This window comes from Rhinolophus ferrumequinum, chromosome 3 (genome assembly GCF_004115265.2).
Source record: "Rhinolophus ferrumequinum isolate MPI-CBG mRhiFer1 chromosome 3, mRhiFer1_v1.p, whole genome shotgun sequence".
Classification (NCBI taxonomy): domain Eukaryota; kingdom Metazoa; phylum Chordata; class Mammalia; order Chiroptera; family Rhinolophidae; genus Rhinolophus; species Rhinolophus ferrumequinum.
Window position 1 is genome coordinate 95883006 of NC_046286.1, and position 14728 is coordinate 95897733.

Here is a 14728-nt window from a genome sequence, read left to right on the forward strand (position 1 = left end):
GTCAGGTAATTTTATTGGTTTTACTCGACACACCCACAAATCCATGAGATAAATCTTCTTCTACCTTAGACTTCTGCTGAGATGAAGAGCAAAGCCCTTAAACTTCTTTGAGGCACTACTCAGAGGATCTGAGGTCTGCACCTTAAAACTTCTGGCCTTTGGTCTTTATTCAAACTCTTATACTTTCTCCATATTCATAACGGAAACCAGAACATATTCAAATTTAGACATAACCAATTTTTTAAAAAAATGACTGTTTAAGCTCTTACTAGCCCAAATGCTGATTCAAAGATAACATTTTACTCTACATTGTTTTAATTTTTCTAGTACGATTTTTATATTTTGTGGCTATTTAACCCATTGGTTTAGTGATGAATTAATATATGTGTCAGTATTTCTCAAACTATGTTTATGGTCTTGTATTGAATCAGTTTGAAATGCTTATTTGAAGACCCCATTCCACAACTACTAAAATATTGTGAGTTGGGAGAAAACTGGGATTAGAGTAGAGCCGGGGAATCAAAACAAGCTCCATTTATTAGACACAGATACACTCAGTGCCTTCACACATACTAATGCAGTTCAACAGCTTCCTAAGGAAGCTGTTTCTAGGATTAAAATGTTTATCAAAATAAAAGGTTCCCATTATTTATTAAGTGTAATAATTTTATTCATAACAGGAACAAAATTTTTATATATATAATATATACAAGTCACATTTATTTTCTTAGACACATAAAAATATATATATTTACATATGTACACAAATATTAAAACAGATATTACAACTAAGAAAAGCAAGATATACACACTGAAAACAAGGTTCAGAAAAGGTAATAAAACATTTAAATTAAGAGACACCAGAAGTTGATATTAATTTAGTAAAGCAAATAAAATGTCTTAAATGCTAAGATGGTAAACAAAATTTTTAAGATTGTCTAGGTAAAATTACATGGACTTCCTTTACTATAAAACTGAATAACTTTACCTCTGAATCACAAATACCTGACGACTGGTTTTCTTTTTTCTTAAAATATTTAATTTTTATGATTTATACTAAGAATTCTGAACTTTGTCACATTAAATTGTAAAATATTTTAAGAGGTTGTGTGCATACTCTACTTACCAGGGAAAAGAAATCCCATGTACTACATTGATATCAACATAAAGTCGAATATCGCAATACATTTATTTTTCATATTAAAACCTAACATTTTCTGACTAACCTTCATAATCAGTTATAACAGACTTAATAATTATAATCGCCGTAAACTCTTCTTGCTTTTCTTAGTACCAGGCAGAGGACCCACTTTATAACTGGCTTTTAGAGGCTTGCCATTCAAACAGTCTTTGGTGGTATGATAATTACACAGACACCTTGTACAATAGTCAAACCCACAGCCTTCTCGTTTGCAGGTTGCCCGCTGTAAATAGCAATCATATTTTGCAGGTGAATTACAGCGAATACAAGCTTTGAGGCTTTCATTCTTTTTCAATGTCTTGGCAACCTAAAAGAAAACCCATAAACAAAGTTTAGTAAGGACTGAATGTAATTTAGTTAGGAAAAACAAGAATGGCACCTCTATGCCTTCCCCAATATATGTAAAGCATCAATGTCACAGGAGACAACTCCGGCCCTTAAGGAGCTTACTGTTCAATGGGTGAGAGATAGTATCACTTATGGACTGGTCCAGTAGCAATTTCCTAGTGCTGCTTTTAAATATAATCTCTCTTACTTCATGAATGCTACTCACACATCTATGCCTAACTTAAATGGTCACTTTTTCTGTGAAGTCTTCCGAGTGTCACTCAAGAGTTGACTGCTCTTCTACCTCTAGTTTTATCTTTTTTTAAAGCATCTCTCACATTATATGGCCTTTTCCTTAATGGAAGCCATCTTCCGGTCTAGATTGTTAAGCTTATGAAGGTTACCATGTTTTCTTATTTATGCAGTATTTGTTAAGAGAGCAGATGCTCAATAAATGCTTTTTGAATAAAATTACATTGTGTTAGTCATGTCATAAACAGTTAAGACAAAAACAAACTTTATTCTATACAACTTAATTATTTATTGACCAACATGAGGCAGTCAGCATTTTATGTCAAAACGTGCACTCGTCTGTAAGATTATGCTTTTTAAATTAAGCTTTCAAAAGTATCCACATGTGAGTAGAACTAAATACACATTGCCCAATGATTTGAAGGTATGGGAGGCCTTCAATGTCTGATGGCCTTTTTCTATTTAGTTCTCTTCCTAGACATTAAAGGCAGCAATTGTAAAATGTAATATTGAACAGTTTTATAAATTTTAAATTCAATGTTTTTCATTATTTCCTTAGTGTTTACAAATTAGATCTCAACATCACTGAAGTGTCATAAACAATGCCAAATGGTCTCTATTATTTTCAGCACAGAAAGACATCTCTGTACTTTCCCAATTTATTAGTTGAGTTATAAATGCTTTATTGCTTTTCAACGTTTTTGAAAAAACTGAAGGTGACAGAAGATAAGGTCTCTATTAATAACTCCCTAATAGTTCTCATTACGCTTTGATTAAATTAAAAATTTTCCATTTCTTACTCTAAATCCTTTAAACAAATGCCCCATGTTTCTAATTTAGTGATAAAAATTACCTCAGAGAATTCATTGTGCCGACTGTAAAGAGAACCTTTCTGATCACCTGGATTGGATAACTTGGGTCGAGCATCTTTGCTGGGGGGAGTTTGGGCTGCTGATTTTTGAACAGAAGCCAATGCAGTTCTGAACATAACATTTTCTCTGGTTGAAGCATGTGGTGAAAACTTAATGTTCTTTTCCTAATTAAAAAAAAAAAAAGTTAATAAGACTTAAAAATATACTCTTGTATTCTCAACAGTCAGGCATTTTTATGTTTGTATACATAGAAAAGGGCAAATGAGAATATAAAGGATTTATTTCCACATCCAATTTACCTGCACATGCTTAAATGCAGTGACACAAAACTATTCACATAGGCATTTTAAAGCCTGAGTTTTTGACAGAAATTACAAACAAGAAATTGTGAGAAGCACTTTTCATGCGTAAGTCTATAGAGCACTTAATATATGATTCATACAGTACTGCAGCCAGAACAAAAGATCATTCTTCCCACCACCAGTAGATGGCAACAGTCATGTTTAAGTGTCACCTCAGTGTCAGGAATAGATTCAAAAATCTTTTCGGTTAGAAAATCTTCCATTTACGCCAGCTTATCGATAAAGAAATTAAACTTGGAGAATTAAAGCAATACCTGTCTAAAGTTAGTTAATAAGCAGAAGCACCAAAATTTGGACTTAAAGTCTGCCAATTCCCAGGCCTGAAATTTTAATATCCTGAACTTGAAGTTATTTTTTAAAGTGAAAGAATTCCCTTCTATATTAAGAATCCTCAGTATGTTAATAATTTACTCTTTATCTAATAACTGAAAAAATACACAAATGGCAACCAAGATTACGTGAGAACTGAGCACTTTTCCTTTTTATTTTTGGAAAGTCCATTTCTAGGAATAAATGACTAAGGTGGAATTCTTTTCCCTTTCTCTTTTCTTTAACGAGTTCTAATAAAAGGCTGAAATGCTTTTTGAATATAAAGGATTTCCAGATTACCTGTTATCTACTTTTCCCTCCTACTTCTAAAGATAGAGCACTAGTTGCTATATTTTAAAATTAAAACATCACGCAACAACTTACAGTAACTCTTTGTATTGCTTTATTGTACAACTGCAATGCTCCTTTATCATCTTCTAGAATCTTCTTCCAAGTTGTGCTCACTTTAGACACACTGTAAATGATTATAAAGGAAACAATTAAAGCATCACAAAGATCTAAGGTAAATATATTACAGAAACATTAATAGTACAAAAGAGAAATTTTTATTAGCAGTGCTTCTCAAACATGGCTATACATTAGAATTGCCCAGGGCACTTAAGATTTAAGGATACCTCATGCCTAGTCTTTTGGGTTTTATTGGTCTGAAATAGGGGTCAGGGTTCTGTACTTTTTCTTTTTAAAGCTCCCTTCAAGTTATTCTAAGTGCACCCAGGCTCAAGAACCACTCATTTGTACTTCATTTTTTCACAATATTTGCCAACATCAAGTAGCCACCACTGTAGATAAAGCACCATGTTAGTGGTAAATGTTGTGGACAAATTTCAAAGTACTCTAGGACATACTGCTATTAGTAGAAATCAACTTAAAAAATCCACGTTGTGAACCAAAAAATAGAACCTGTGATGTTGATAATATCCCTCAAGATAGCCAACAATAAAAATCAATACTTGTATCTACTTTGCTTTAGCTATATATTTCATAAAGACCAGTGTAAAGTAACACTTGTGAAGAGTACTTCTCAATTAAACAACAATGCAAAAGACTACCTACTATGTTTTTGCATGAGCTGGTGGTGCTAAGCCATCTAATGAACATGCTCAGTGTTATACTAATACACTTAAAGCAAGGATACTTACTTGATTAAGTCCATATCACTGAGCTGTGTTAGAATATTTGCTAAGAGATGTCTGAGGCCCCTTCGAAAGAGTTCACTGAGAATATCCACACATTCCAGGCCCATTTTCCTGCCAATTATATTCTGTAGTCTAAAATTTACACTATACTCCTTCAACTTCTCCCAATCTATTTTAGGATTCCGTTTGGTATTCTTTTTTAATGTTGAACAAACCACTTTTGCAAAATGAAGAGCTGGCAGCAAGTTTTTGTTGGGAAATTGGTCTAGGCTTTGCGTCTGTAGCAGGCAAGACTGTGGACTGTCATTGTCCAGGGGAAGGCTAGCTTCTTCATGTTCAATGAGGCCACTTTGTTGGGAAAATGATGAATAGCCACTGTCTTCACAAGGTCCAGTGGTCTCTAGTTCTCCTATTTCATTTGAACTAGTAAGTGATAGTTGCACATGTTGATTTTCCTTGTTATGTAAGGGCTTGCTCTCAGTTTCAAGTTCTACAATCCTGGGGCTCACAATCGGTGACCCAATATCTGATAACTTTTCATAGTCTTTAATGCAATCTTCATAAGAACCTTCCAAACATGGAGAAACGCAGGAAACTAGCCTTCCAATGTCATCAGGTTTTACCAGTTTAAGTTCAGAATGAAGATGCTTATAATTAAAATCACATTTCATTTTGACAGAAAGAGTGGAACTTTCTTCTTTGCAACCTACAAAAAGAACAACATATTTACTTAATAGCAAAATCTTCACATATCCTTACATCTTAAATTGGGATATAAAGATTTAATTACTTTGCATTCTCTCAACAGTGTATATTGCCTATGTAACTATAAATTTTCCAAGTTTAATTACTGAGATGTGACATGAGAAAATATTACTTAAATTTTATAACAAGTATACATATATCTTATTCCTGAAATGGTATTTCAGAACAGATTGCTTTTACATCTGTATAACTACAACATTTCACTTTTAAAGTCTATACTGATTGAGTAAAAAATAGTAGAAAGGGACTATTTAATAAATACTGTGCTTAAGCAACAAATAAGGAAATGTGAGGCATCAAGAGTGGGGTCTCAGGTCAGAGATCCTTATAGTAATCAAATACTTCTAGAAGCAGTGTTTATACCCTGGACTTGAAATGACATTTATAGTTAGTTTTGGCTTAAGCATCAAACCACTGACAGTAAATATGGTTAAGACCAATGGGGGAGGGGAATGTCTAAGTGTCAAACAGTTTTGATAAAAGTAACAAAAAAATGTGTGCATTATTTAAACATTAGCAATTATTATAAGCCTTAGAATAATTGATAGGTAGCCAATAGAAAGGTCTAAAAAGCCGATAAATTTAAATACCCATAAATTAAAGTCTACTTGAACTCACAGAGCTCTCATATTTAACTTTTATTCTGACTGATATTCTGGGTGACAGTCTGATACATTTAAGGTGTTTTTCTACACTACTGGATATTAAGCTCAAGCACAGCAATATCTCCCTATATCTTGCCTAATATGTATTAGAAACTCTGCTCTTTTTAATTACTGAACAAAGATTTCTCATGACTAATTAATGAAAGAACCAGAAGAATACTTCAGCTACCAATCAGAAGAAAGATATGGAAAATAAGAATGGCATTTCAATCAGCATCAGACCAGATATAAGAATGTGAGCGTGGTAGGGCAGTGCGTGTGAATTCCTGTTCAGTTGTTTTAAAAACCTGAAGACAATGGTACTTGATATTTATGATAAGTAGCATGATGAGGAAATACAAGTCATGATACTACAAACAAATCATGCAATTCTTTCTGGATGTTACTCATTAGAATTCAGTTATTGATTCAAATTTGAGCTTCAAAAAAGCCAAAGACTTATTTAAGGTTGTATCACCACGACCATGGCCTTAGAAATCAGTTAAAATATCTTTAAAGCAGATTTTCTGTCTCTGCACTACTGACATTTTGGACCAGATAATTCATTGTTAGGGGCTCTGTCCTGCGCATTATAGGATTATTTAGCAGCCTTTACCCATCTGATGCCTTTAGTAACCCCTTTTACCTAGGCAAGACAATAAAAAATATCTCCAGTCACCAGTTATTGCCAAATGTTGGCAGTTGGGAGAAGGCAGCGGCAGCAAAATCTCCCCCACTACTCAGCTGAGAATCACTGCTTTAAAGAATGATTAGGATTCTGTCAGGCAGGAGAGGCTGGAAGGGTATTCACTAAAGGATAGTTTGAGCAAAAGCACTATTCTGGGAGGGGACATATAGAAATGAGCTTAGAAAACTGCTTAGCATCACTGAAGGCAGAGTATATGAATAGTATTAGATTAGTGCAAAAGTAATTGCAGTGTTTGCAATTATCTTTAACCTTTTAAACAGAAATGACTTTTGCACCAACCTAAGATGTGCTTCGATTATACTTGTCATCCACTTCTCACTACAAGCCAATCACAGGCAGCTAACAATTTATCCTGTAAGTAAATGTACCAGTCAGTATGTTTAGTCTGCCCTTAAATATTGGTAATCTGTCCATATTAATGTTACCATTTTTATTTAGAGCAAAAGCTTTAAGTCAAAATACTAAAGGGCACTTTGATAGAAAGTAGCCTTGTAGGTAGAGATTCTCTGTAAATTCCCAATGACTAATACAGCGAAGACATAGCATGTGTCCAAGATCCCACTAAACCTTGGACTAACCCAAAAATTTAGGTTTAAGCTAAGAGTTTGGGGCATGAAAAGTAAATAAAGAATATACGAATTCTAATCTCCCAAACTAAGCCTAATTAGATCAAATTATTTTGAGTGGTTGCCTTCCACTCTGAAAAAGTAAAATATTCCAAGATGGTTTTTATTTTGTCTCAAGTAATGAAGTATGATTTAAATATTACCACCTTTAATCTGAGAGAATAAAAAAATAGAAGCCACCTACAAAGATATACATTTTACTTTGTTTAGCTGCCTAAAGGGAAAAGGCCTGAAACTGTACTTCTGAAACTCATCATTTCAAAGGCATTCTTCTGTTTATCTTTATTTTTTTCATTTATTAGTTTCAGGTGTACAAAACAATGTAATAGTTAGAAATTTACACCTCTCACAAAGTGATAACCCCCCTTCTGTTTGTCTTTAGAACAGTTACTGGAAGATATCCTATAGAAGAACGCCTTTCATTCAATTTTACTTGAATATGGACAGTTCTTTAAATTCAAAATGAATAATGACTCAAATATCTTATACTTGTTTAGAAGTTTACAGTTTCCAAACACTTGGTTCTCACAAGTTTTTGAGGTAGGATGGAGAGGTATTATTACCTTATTTTTCTGAAAACACTTGAAGCTCAGCTAAGTAACTTGCCCAAGATTTTACAGGTAGTTAAGAGATATACATACTCATGGACTTTGGTTATAATCCAATAAATTATTTTGTTGTTGCTCAAATTGTTCTGGCTTTCCATTGTTAAGTTCATATACATTTGACAAACATCCATTATTTTGTTTTTGGAGCAGTCCTTACTTTCTGGCACTATGAGATGCTCCAAGCTCATCTTGTATTTTCCTGGTTCCAGCCCTAGAATCAGTTATTTTTCCAAGGAATTCTGCTTTTATTGGTTCCAAAATCTGGATACTGGTTGTAGATTGTTTTAAAATGTGAAATTATGTAATGTACTTTAAAAAAATCTCCATAACAATACTGCAAAAATAAACCAGTACCACTTTTATACAACAAGATCCTGCAAGTAGCCTTTTCGTAAAAGGCTAATTCCAGGTCTTTAAACTATTTCAGTGCTTTCCAGTGACCAAGCCAAATATCCCCAAACCATTTGGAAAATATATGTTTTTATATAATTGAGTTGATATTCAGAAAAGGGAAGAAAACATTATGTGGTTTCATGACCTTTTGAATCAGACTGATAAGGGTTCAGAGTCTAGTTCTGCCACTTCATTCATTTATCCAATGCCTACTTTGTGATAGGGTGTGGAGAAAGGAAGAAATTAGTCAAGGACGATCTTTTGGAGGTGACATTCTGAGACCTGTAAGCCTTGTGAAAATCTGGTGGGAGAGTTCCAGGCAGAGGGAAACACTGGAAGCAAGGACAAGTATTAAGTATTTAAGGAAGAGAAAGTCCTGTAGGACTGCAACTTAGTGCGCTAGGAGGGAAAATGACTGAAAAATAAGGTTGGAAAGGCAGAATGGGATTTTTAAGGTAGGGTGGATTTTATTGTGTAATAGTCTTTGAAGGATTCTAAATAGAGACAGTTGGTTTATACTTTAAAACAAATCATTGGTAGCTGTGGAGAACAGATTGTAGGAAGGTACAAGTGGAAGCTAGGAGAGTAGTTAGAAGTATGTATCAGGAGAGTCCAAAGAGATGGGTACTTGAGACTTGATGACCATAGTGAAAAATGAAGATAAATAAATAGATGTGAGATTTATTTAGGAAGTTAAAGTCAAAAATCAAAAGAACTTGATGATGTATTAGATATGGATGATGAAGGAAAGTGGAGTAAAGAATACAAGAATACCCTGGGGTTAAAGATTTGAGCATCTATAGTGTAAAGTGTCATTTGCTGAGTTGGGGAAAACTGAGGAAGTTAACTCTTTCCTCCTCTATAAAATGGGGGTGAGAAAATTAAATTGAACTGAACTCATGAGAGTCCCTGTCACACATGCTCTCATCAGTAGAGTCTACAGTATTTTCATCAATTATTCACATGCAAAAATCCCTTCACATTCCTTAATATTGTATATTATGAACATTTTAAAAGTAGCAAAATATACTCTAGACAGAAGTATACATTTCAGAATATTCTTTACTTTTTCCAGTAATCAGATCCAACTTCACATGAAAACCCTTGCTCAGCCTTTTGACTAACTTTGTGATGGAGAACAGTCAGTCTCTTTCATTTTCTCTAAAATGGAGATATTAATATCCACTTCATGGAGTTGGTAGGTCCAACATACTGCCTTTTTCAAACCTCTCATGAATAGTCCCATCATGAAAAAGAAGTTATTATAGTTAAGTGTACAAAGTGTAACCTTCTATTTAACTTTTCAATATAATCTGACACTCCATATTAAATAGACAATGCTTAAAAATCTTTACGGCTATTCAATGTTAAATAAGTTCTACAATCTCTAATACCTTTAAGATAGCCAGCATGTGCCCAACATTAGGCATGTAGGCATGGCTACTCTTCAAAAATTTAAGAGAGCCCCAAGGCTTGCCGCCATAAACTGCAAATTAGTCATTATCTCTAAGAGACAAAAAATTTTAAGAGCCCACTTTAAAAAATATTTGAATGCAATCAATTTTTAAATTTCATTTCCTCAAATTTGTAAACAGGAAAAACATTCAAGAGACAACTGGATGGTGGTAAAGAGACAACTGGAATTAAACAATCAAAAGACCCCTTCTTAAAGCCATCAAGCTTCAAAATTTCACAGAGAGATTTATGATCCATGATCTTCTAGAAATAGACATGATCTGTTAAGTATTTTTTTTCTCAAGTCTTCCACATTCTTTTCTAAAGAAATGGGTATCTTCCAGATGACCAAATATTCCAATATCACATTGCTAATTTTTAAAACTTGTTAATGTCCAAGTTAAAATAAATGCATTTGGATCTCTTTTAGAGACAGCAACAGAGGATAAAAATAAGCATTTATTTTACTGCCTTTCATTCTACCCAAGTTTGGAGTAAAAAAACTAGTGCTTCAAGGAGCACAGCCAAAAATAACAACCAATTCTTCAAATAACACAAAATCAGCTAAATAAGCCCAAATTCACTGGTCTGTACTGAAAACTGCTTTTCCCCCCCAATCTGTTTCCAGGCCTTGGGGCTGAGTTACTGGGTAAAGGGGGAAAAAAGGAGAAATTGAACATTTTTGTTTGGAGGTCCCAAAGTGATTGGTCCGATGGGGGCGGGGGACCCTCCATTTGGCGGGAGTCGATGGGGGGAAGACCCTAGAAATCCTGAGGGGTCGCTAGGGTGGCCCCTCAGGGCGCGGGCCTTGCTGAGGAGGCGGGAGATAACAGCGAGCTCGATCTCCCGCGCCCGCCAGCGAGGCTGAGGTGGCGAAAAACCGGGGAAAGTGACTCCGAATCTGAGGGCGGGGGCCAGATATGGAAAAGGGGCGCGGGGAGTGGGGATGAGACAGTTGGCCGGGCTCTGGGGACCGCTGGCTTGCAAGGGCTGCAGAGCTGGAGCTCCAGGGTGGGATGGGGGAGGGGAGGGGGCATTTGGCGCCCATTCCAGCCTTGTGGGGAGAGGTAGATCTTCCAAGCAAAGAAGGACGCCCTAGGAGGCCTCGGCCCGCACCTCCCCCGGAGCTGGCGTCTTGGTTCGGCGTGGCAGGCGGAACACGGACCAGCCATACCGCCTCAGCACATCTGGTGCCCTTCCCAGCACGCCAGCCTTCTTTCTCCCGGCCCCAGGGACCGCCGCCGGAGCCCGTCGGAGGCTCAGGGTGGAGCCGCACGCCCGGACTCGGGAAGGTGTCGGGTTCGAGTCGTAGGCCCCCCGCCCCTCACCAGGCACCCCTCCTGGAACCCAGCCTCCCATGCTCCCTCTTCTCCCACTCACTGTCCGAGGGGTGAGGGTGCCCGGAGGCTGTCACGGCGCTGTAGGGGCAGCGGCAGGAGTTGGAGCGAGAACCTGGGGAGCAGCTGCAGGGGCGCTGGCTCATGCCAGTGAAGTGAGCTCTTCCTCAGGTGAGGGACCAGCTTCCACAGCGGTGGAAAGAAGAATCCGCTTCACAGAGTTCTCTCTTCAGAAAGGCGCCAGCTGGTACTTTTAAAATCTTTGAATTTGGTGCCCAAATCCGCACGGCCCAATGGGACGCGTCTCTCGGACGCGCGCTCCAATGGAAAGGCGGTAGGAGGGGGCGACCTCACCCAAGCCCAATTGGAGGCTGCTGAGGCGGGGCCAGCCGCAAGGCCCAACCTCCTTCCTCCTGACCGGCTCCCGGCGTCCGGAAGGATGCTGAAGCCGGGGGCGGGGCCGAAGGCAGGGCCTCGGAGCACGGGGTGGCTGCCGCCCGGCCGCATGTGGAGGGAGCGTAACACGCATGCGCCCACCCGCCTAGCATCCTTCGGCTGTAGGAATCCGACTCCTGCAAGTTCTGATTTCATCCTGAAGGCAACTCCGGCTTCTGTTTGAAGATCTCCGATGGGTACAAAGGGTAGCCGACTTTGTCCGATCATCTCATATGTGGAAGGTTGGTGAGCGGCGACTCTGGTGGTCCGGGAATACAGGCTTTCCGGAAGACAAACCCTCCCCCCAGCCCTACACAGCCCGCCTCTCTAGGATTTAGGCGCGCTGGTCTCTACCTCGTACACTCCTCATCCAATGCTTTTGCGCAGGCGCTTTTGGCGGGCAGCGCAGAGTTGGCGGGTTTGCGCTTGCGCGCTGGGGTCCCCCGCGTTTAAGAGGGAAGCAAGAGCTAGCGGTGGTGGGTGTTTCTGCGTTCCTGGCGCGCGTTTGCTTGGTCCTGCGGGTGCGGTGGCGGGACACCTGGACCCACGGCTTCCTGGGTCCTTCCGCGTGGGTGAGGGTGGGACGGAGAGGGACATCTTTCTTGTAAGCGTATTTATTATTTTCAACCACAATTCTGTCACCATTGAGTCTTTCCTTGAAGGGCCAAATGCTTTTGGCCAGAAATCCTGCCCCAAAATAAATAACATTTCCTACCTTGGGAGTTTAAATTCCTACCTCTGCGGCTGAAGGCCCCTAGCTAACGGAATGATTTTCTAGTAATGGAGGGATGGATGGAAGTATTAATTGTTAAGGTTTCGATGACGGATTGTACCGTACTATTATTAGTTACGCTGAACTTTTCACTCTGTGCGCTTTAGTGGTGACAATGAATTCCCTGGACTCAGCTGTTGGCCATAGCGCGGTGAAGCCACAGCGTACAAGCTCTAAAAGTCCGAATTTCTGTTTTGCAGTTTTACCTTTTCAGTTTTATTTTTGGTTTTCTGTAGCCTCAGGCAGAGTGAATACTTGGCTTATGATAAGCGCTTAGTTAATTCCGTGGCAAGTCCTGGGTGAGGCAGGGCCTGGATCAGGGTGGGTAGGGATTAGGATGAGTCCAACAAGTGCTGGGTGGATCCCATCTCTGTCAAATTTTGATAATTGGTTCATATTTTTTTTTTGCATTAATTTTTATCTTGTAGAATGTTGCATTAGTCATTTTGTTGATTACTGAAATTTTGGGCACCTCCTTAAATTTTGCACCTTAGTCACGTGTCTCACTTGTCTTAGCCTGCCCTGATGGTAGGTCCTGGAGACACAGTTGAAAAGATTAAAGTTCTGTCCTTCAGAGAGCTTACGTTCCAGTGGGAAATGGCCATTAATTTCAGTAAATGAAAGAGGACTGTAAAACAATGTAATTGGGTAGAGACTGGACAGTGGGGGTATCGATTAATGACTGGTTAGTCAGAAAGGCTTTTGAGGTTTTGGACCAAGATCTGAATGTTGAGCCAGCATTGCAAAGATCTGCATAATAGATAGAACGAGACCAAGTGCTTGGATTGTCCAGGGCTTGAAGGATGTTTAGAGTGCACTGAGCAAGGAACATAGTAGGAAAAGAGGTCCTAGAGGTAGAAGCTAGATCCTGTAGTACTTTGTTGGTGTATATGTAGAGTTTCTTTTGATTGCAATGGGTAGCTTTTGGAGGGATTTTCAGCAAGGGAGTGATTTGTTGAATAAATATTGAAACTATAGTAGCTTTTTATCTAACATGCACTTTAGAAATGTTAGCTTTTAATTCTCACAGTAGCTCTAACATTATTTTCATTTTATGATTGTTCTTAGAAGTGTAAGTTCTAGTAAGCAAAAGCTCCGACCCATCTGTAGGAAACCATGTACTTTGCTCTATGTTACACTGAGGGTTAATAATATTTGCGGGAGACCTGATTGTTTATAGGACATTTTCACATTACTTTACCGTTTTACATTAGAGACCATCTTTATTTACCTCTTTTATTTTTGGATGCAAATATATGAAATTTGAGGGGAGGAGATGTTCTCACTTAATTAGTTGAGCACCTGCATTGCAACTTTGGATCTTAACCACAGCTTAAAAAGTATTCCCCAGCAGGTATTTATTTCAGAAAAAGGTTAAGATATATTATTGGAAAAATCAAAATTACCGTAGTAATACAGATAAAATAGAGTCAAGCATGTTTTATTGCATGTTGGAGTAGTTTGTCAGTCTTTTCCCATTATTTTAAGTTCTTAATATTGATTTTTAACTGCTAAAGCTTTAATTATGATGAAATAGTATTTTTAACTGATAATTAACTTGTTCAGTAGGTCATTGAACATGTTAATTTCATTAGTGAGAATCTTAGAAAGGGCCATTCTGAATTTTACTAGATGTCAAGAGATACACCATTTTTTTTCCTGCAAATCATTATCAATCAGAATTATTGAGTTTTTAGGTGCAAAATGAAGTACTGAGAGAATTGTCCTCATTCTTTCAACAAATTCTAATTGCCTAAAACTTTTAAGACATCGGGAAGTGTATGAAAAATAAGTAGCACATGGTTACTTGCCCTTGTGCTCACTATCTGGGCCTGCCAACTAATAGACATAAAATGCTCAGTAATTAATTTTTGAGTCATCATGGGGCTTAAGGGGGAGGAGATAAGGTGTATAAAATGTAACTATAATGGAACACTGGGTAGTCAAATACATCTAGTTACAGTAGGACTTTTTATAGAACAGAGGAGGTACTTCTATATGCCAGGATAAGTGAATCATCTATGGGACATGTCTTCTCATCCTCAACACTGTTGATATTTCGGGCCAGATACTTTGTTGTGGGGGGGCTGTCTTGTGCATTGTGGGGCATTTAGCAGCATTCTTAGCCTCTAACTACCCCCTTCTAGTTGTGACAACTATCTCCATTTTTAGATGTCCTTAGCAGGGGAAGGGGACAAGATTGCCTGTAGGTGAGAACACTACTGTACAGGATATCTTTTGAGGGAATGGAAAAGAGGGAGACCTTCCATGGCATAAAGAACAAAATGGGGGGAAGCTTAAATGCAGGTTCTTTATCAGGAAAAATGACGTAATTTTAGGTAGGGGGTGGTTTGTAGAATGGGCTAATATGGAATAATGCTGGATACAGATACAGATGTATTCGATGCACACTTAAGAGTTATTTGGGAGGCAATGGGAACCTTTTAAGCTGTTGAGCAAAGGAGTGACAAGGAAGGTCAGAGCGTTGCTTTTTAGGAAAATGA

At 38.1% G+C, this 14728-nt stretch overlaps 1 protein-coding gene across 1 annotated transcript; it reads right to left on the minus strand.

Annotated features, from left to right (window-relative positions):
• Window positions 1-825: 825 nt before the first annotated feature.
• FBXO5 (F-box protein 5) lies at window positions 826-11197 on the minus strand. The gene is made up of 5 exons (XM_033097700.1): window positions 11061-11197; window positions 4484-5186; window positions 3708-3798; window positions 2634-2816; window positions 826-1508 (listed from the first exon to the last, which is right to left on the minus strand). Exons 1-5 carry the CDS (start codon window positions 11161-11163, stop codon window positions 1257-1259), a joined length of 1332 nt encoding a protein of 443 aa, XP_032953591.1. The 5' UTR covers window positions 11164-11197; the 3' UTR covers window positions 826-1256.
• Between the last annotated feature and the right edge of the window lie 3531 nt (window positions 11198-14728).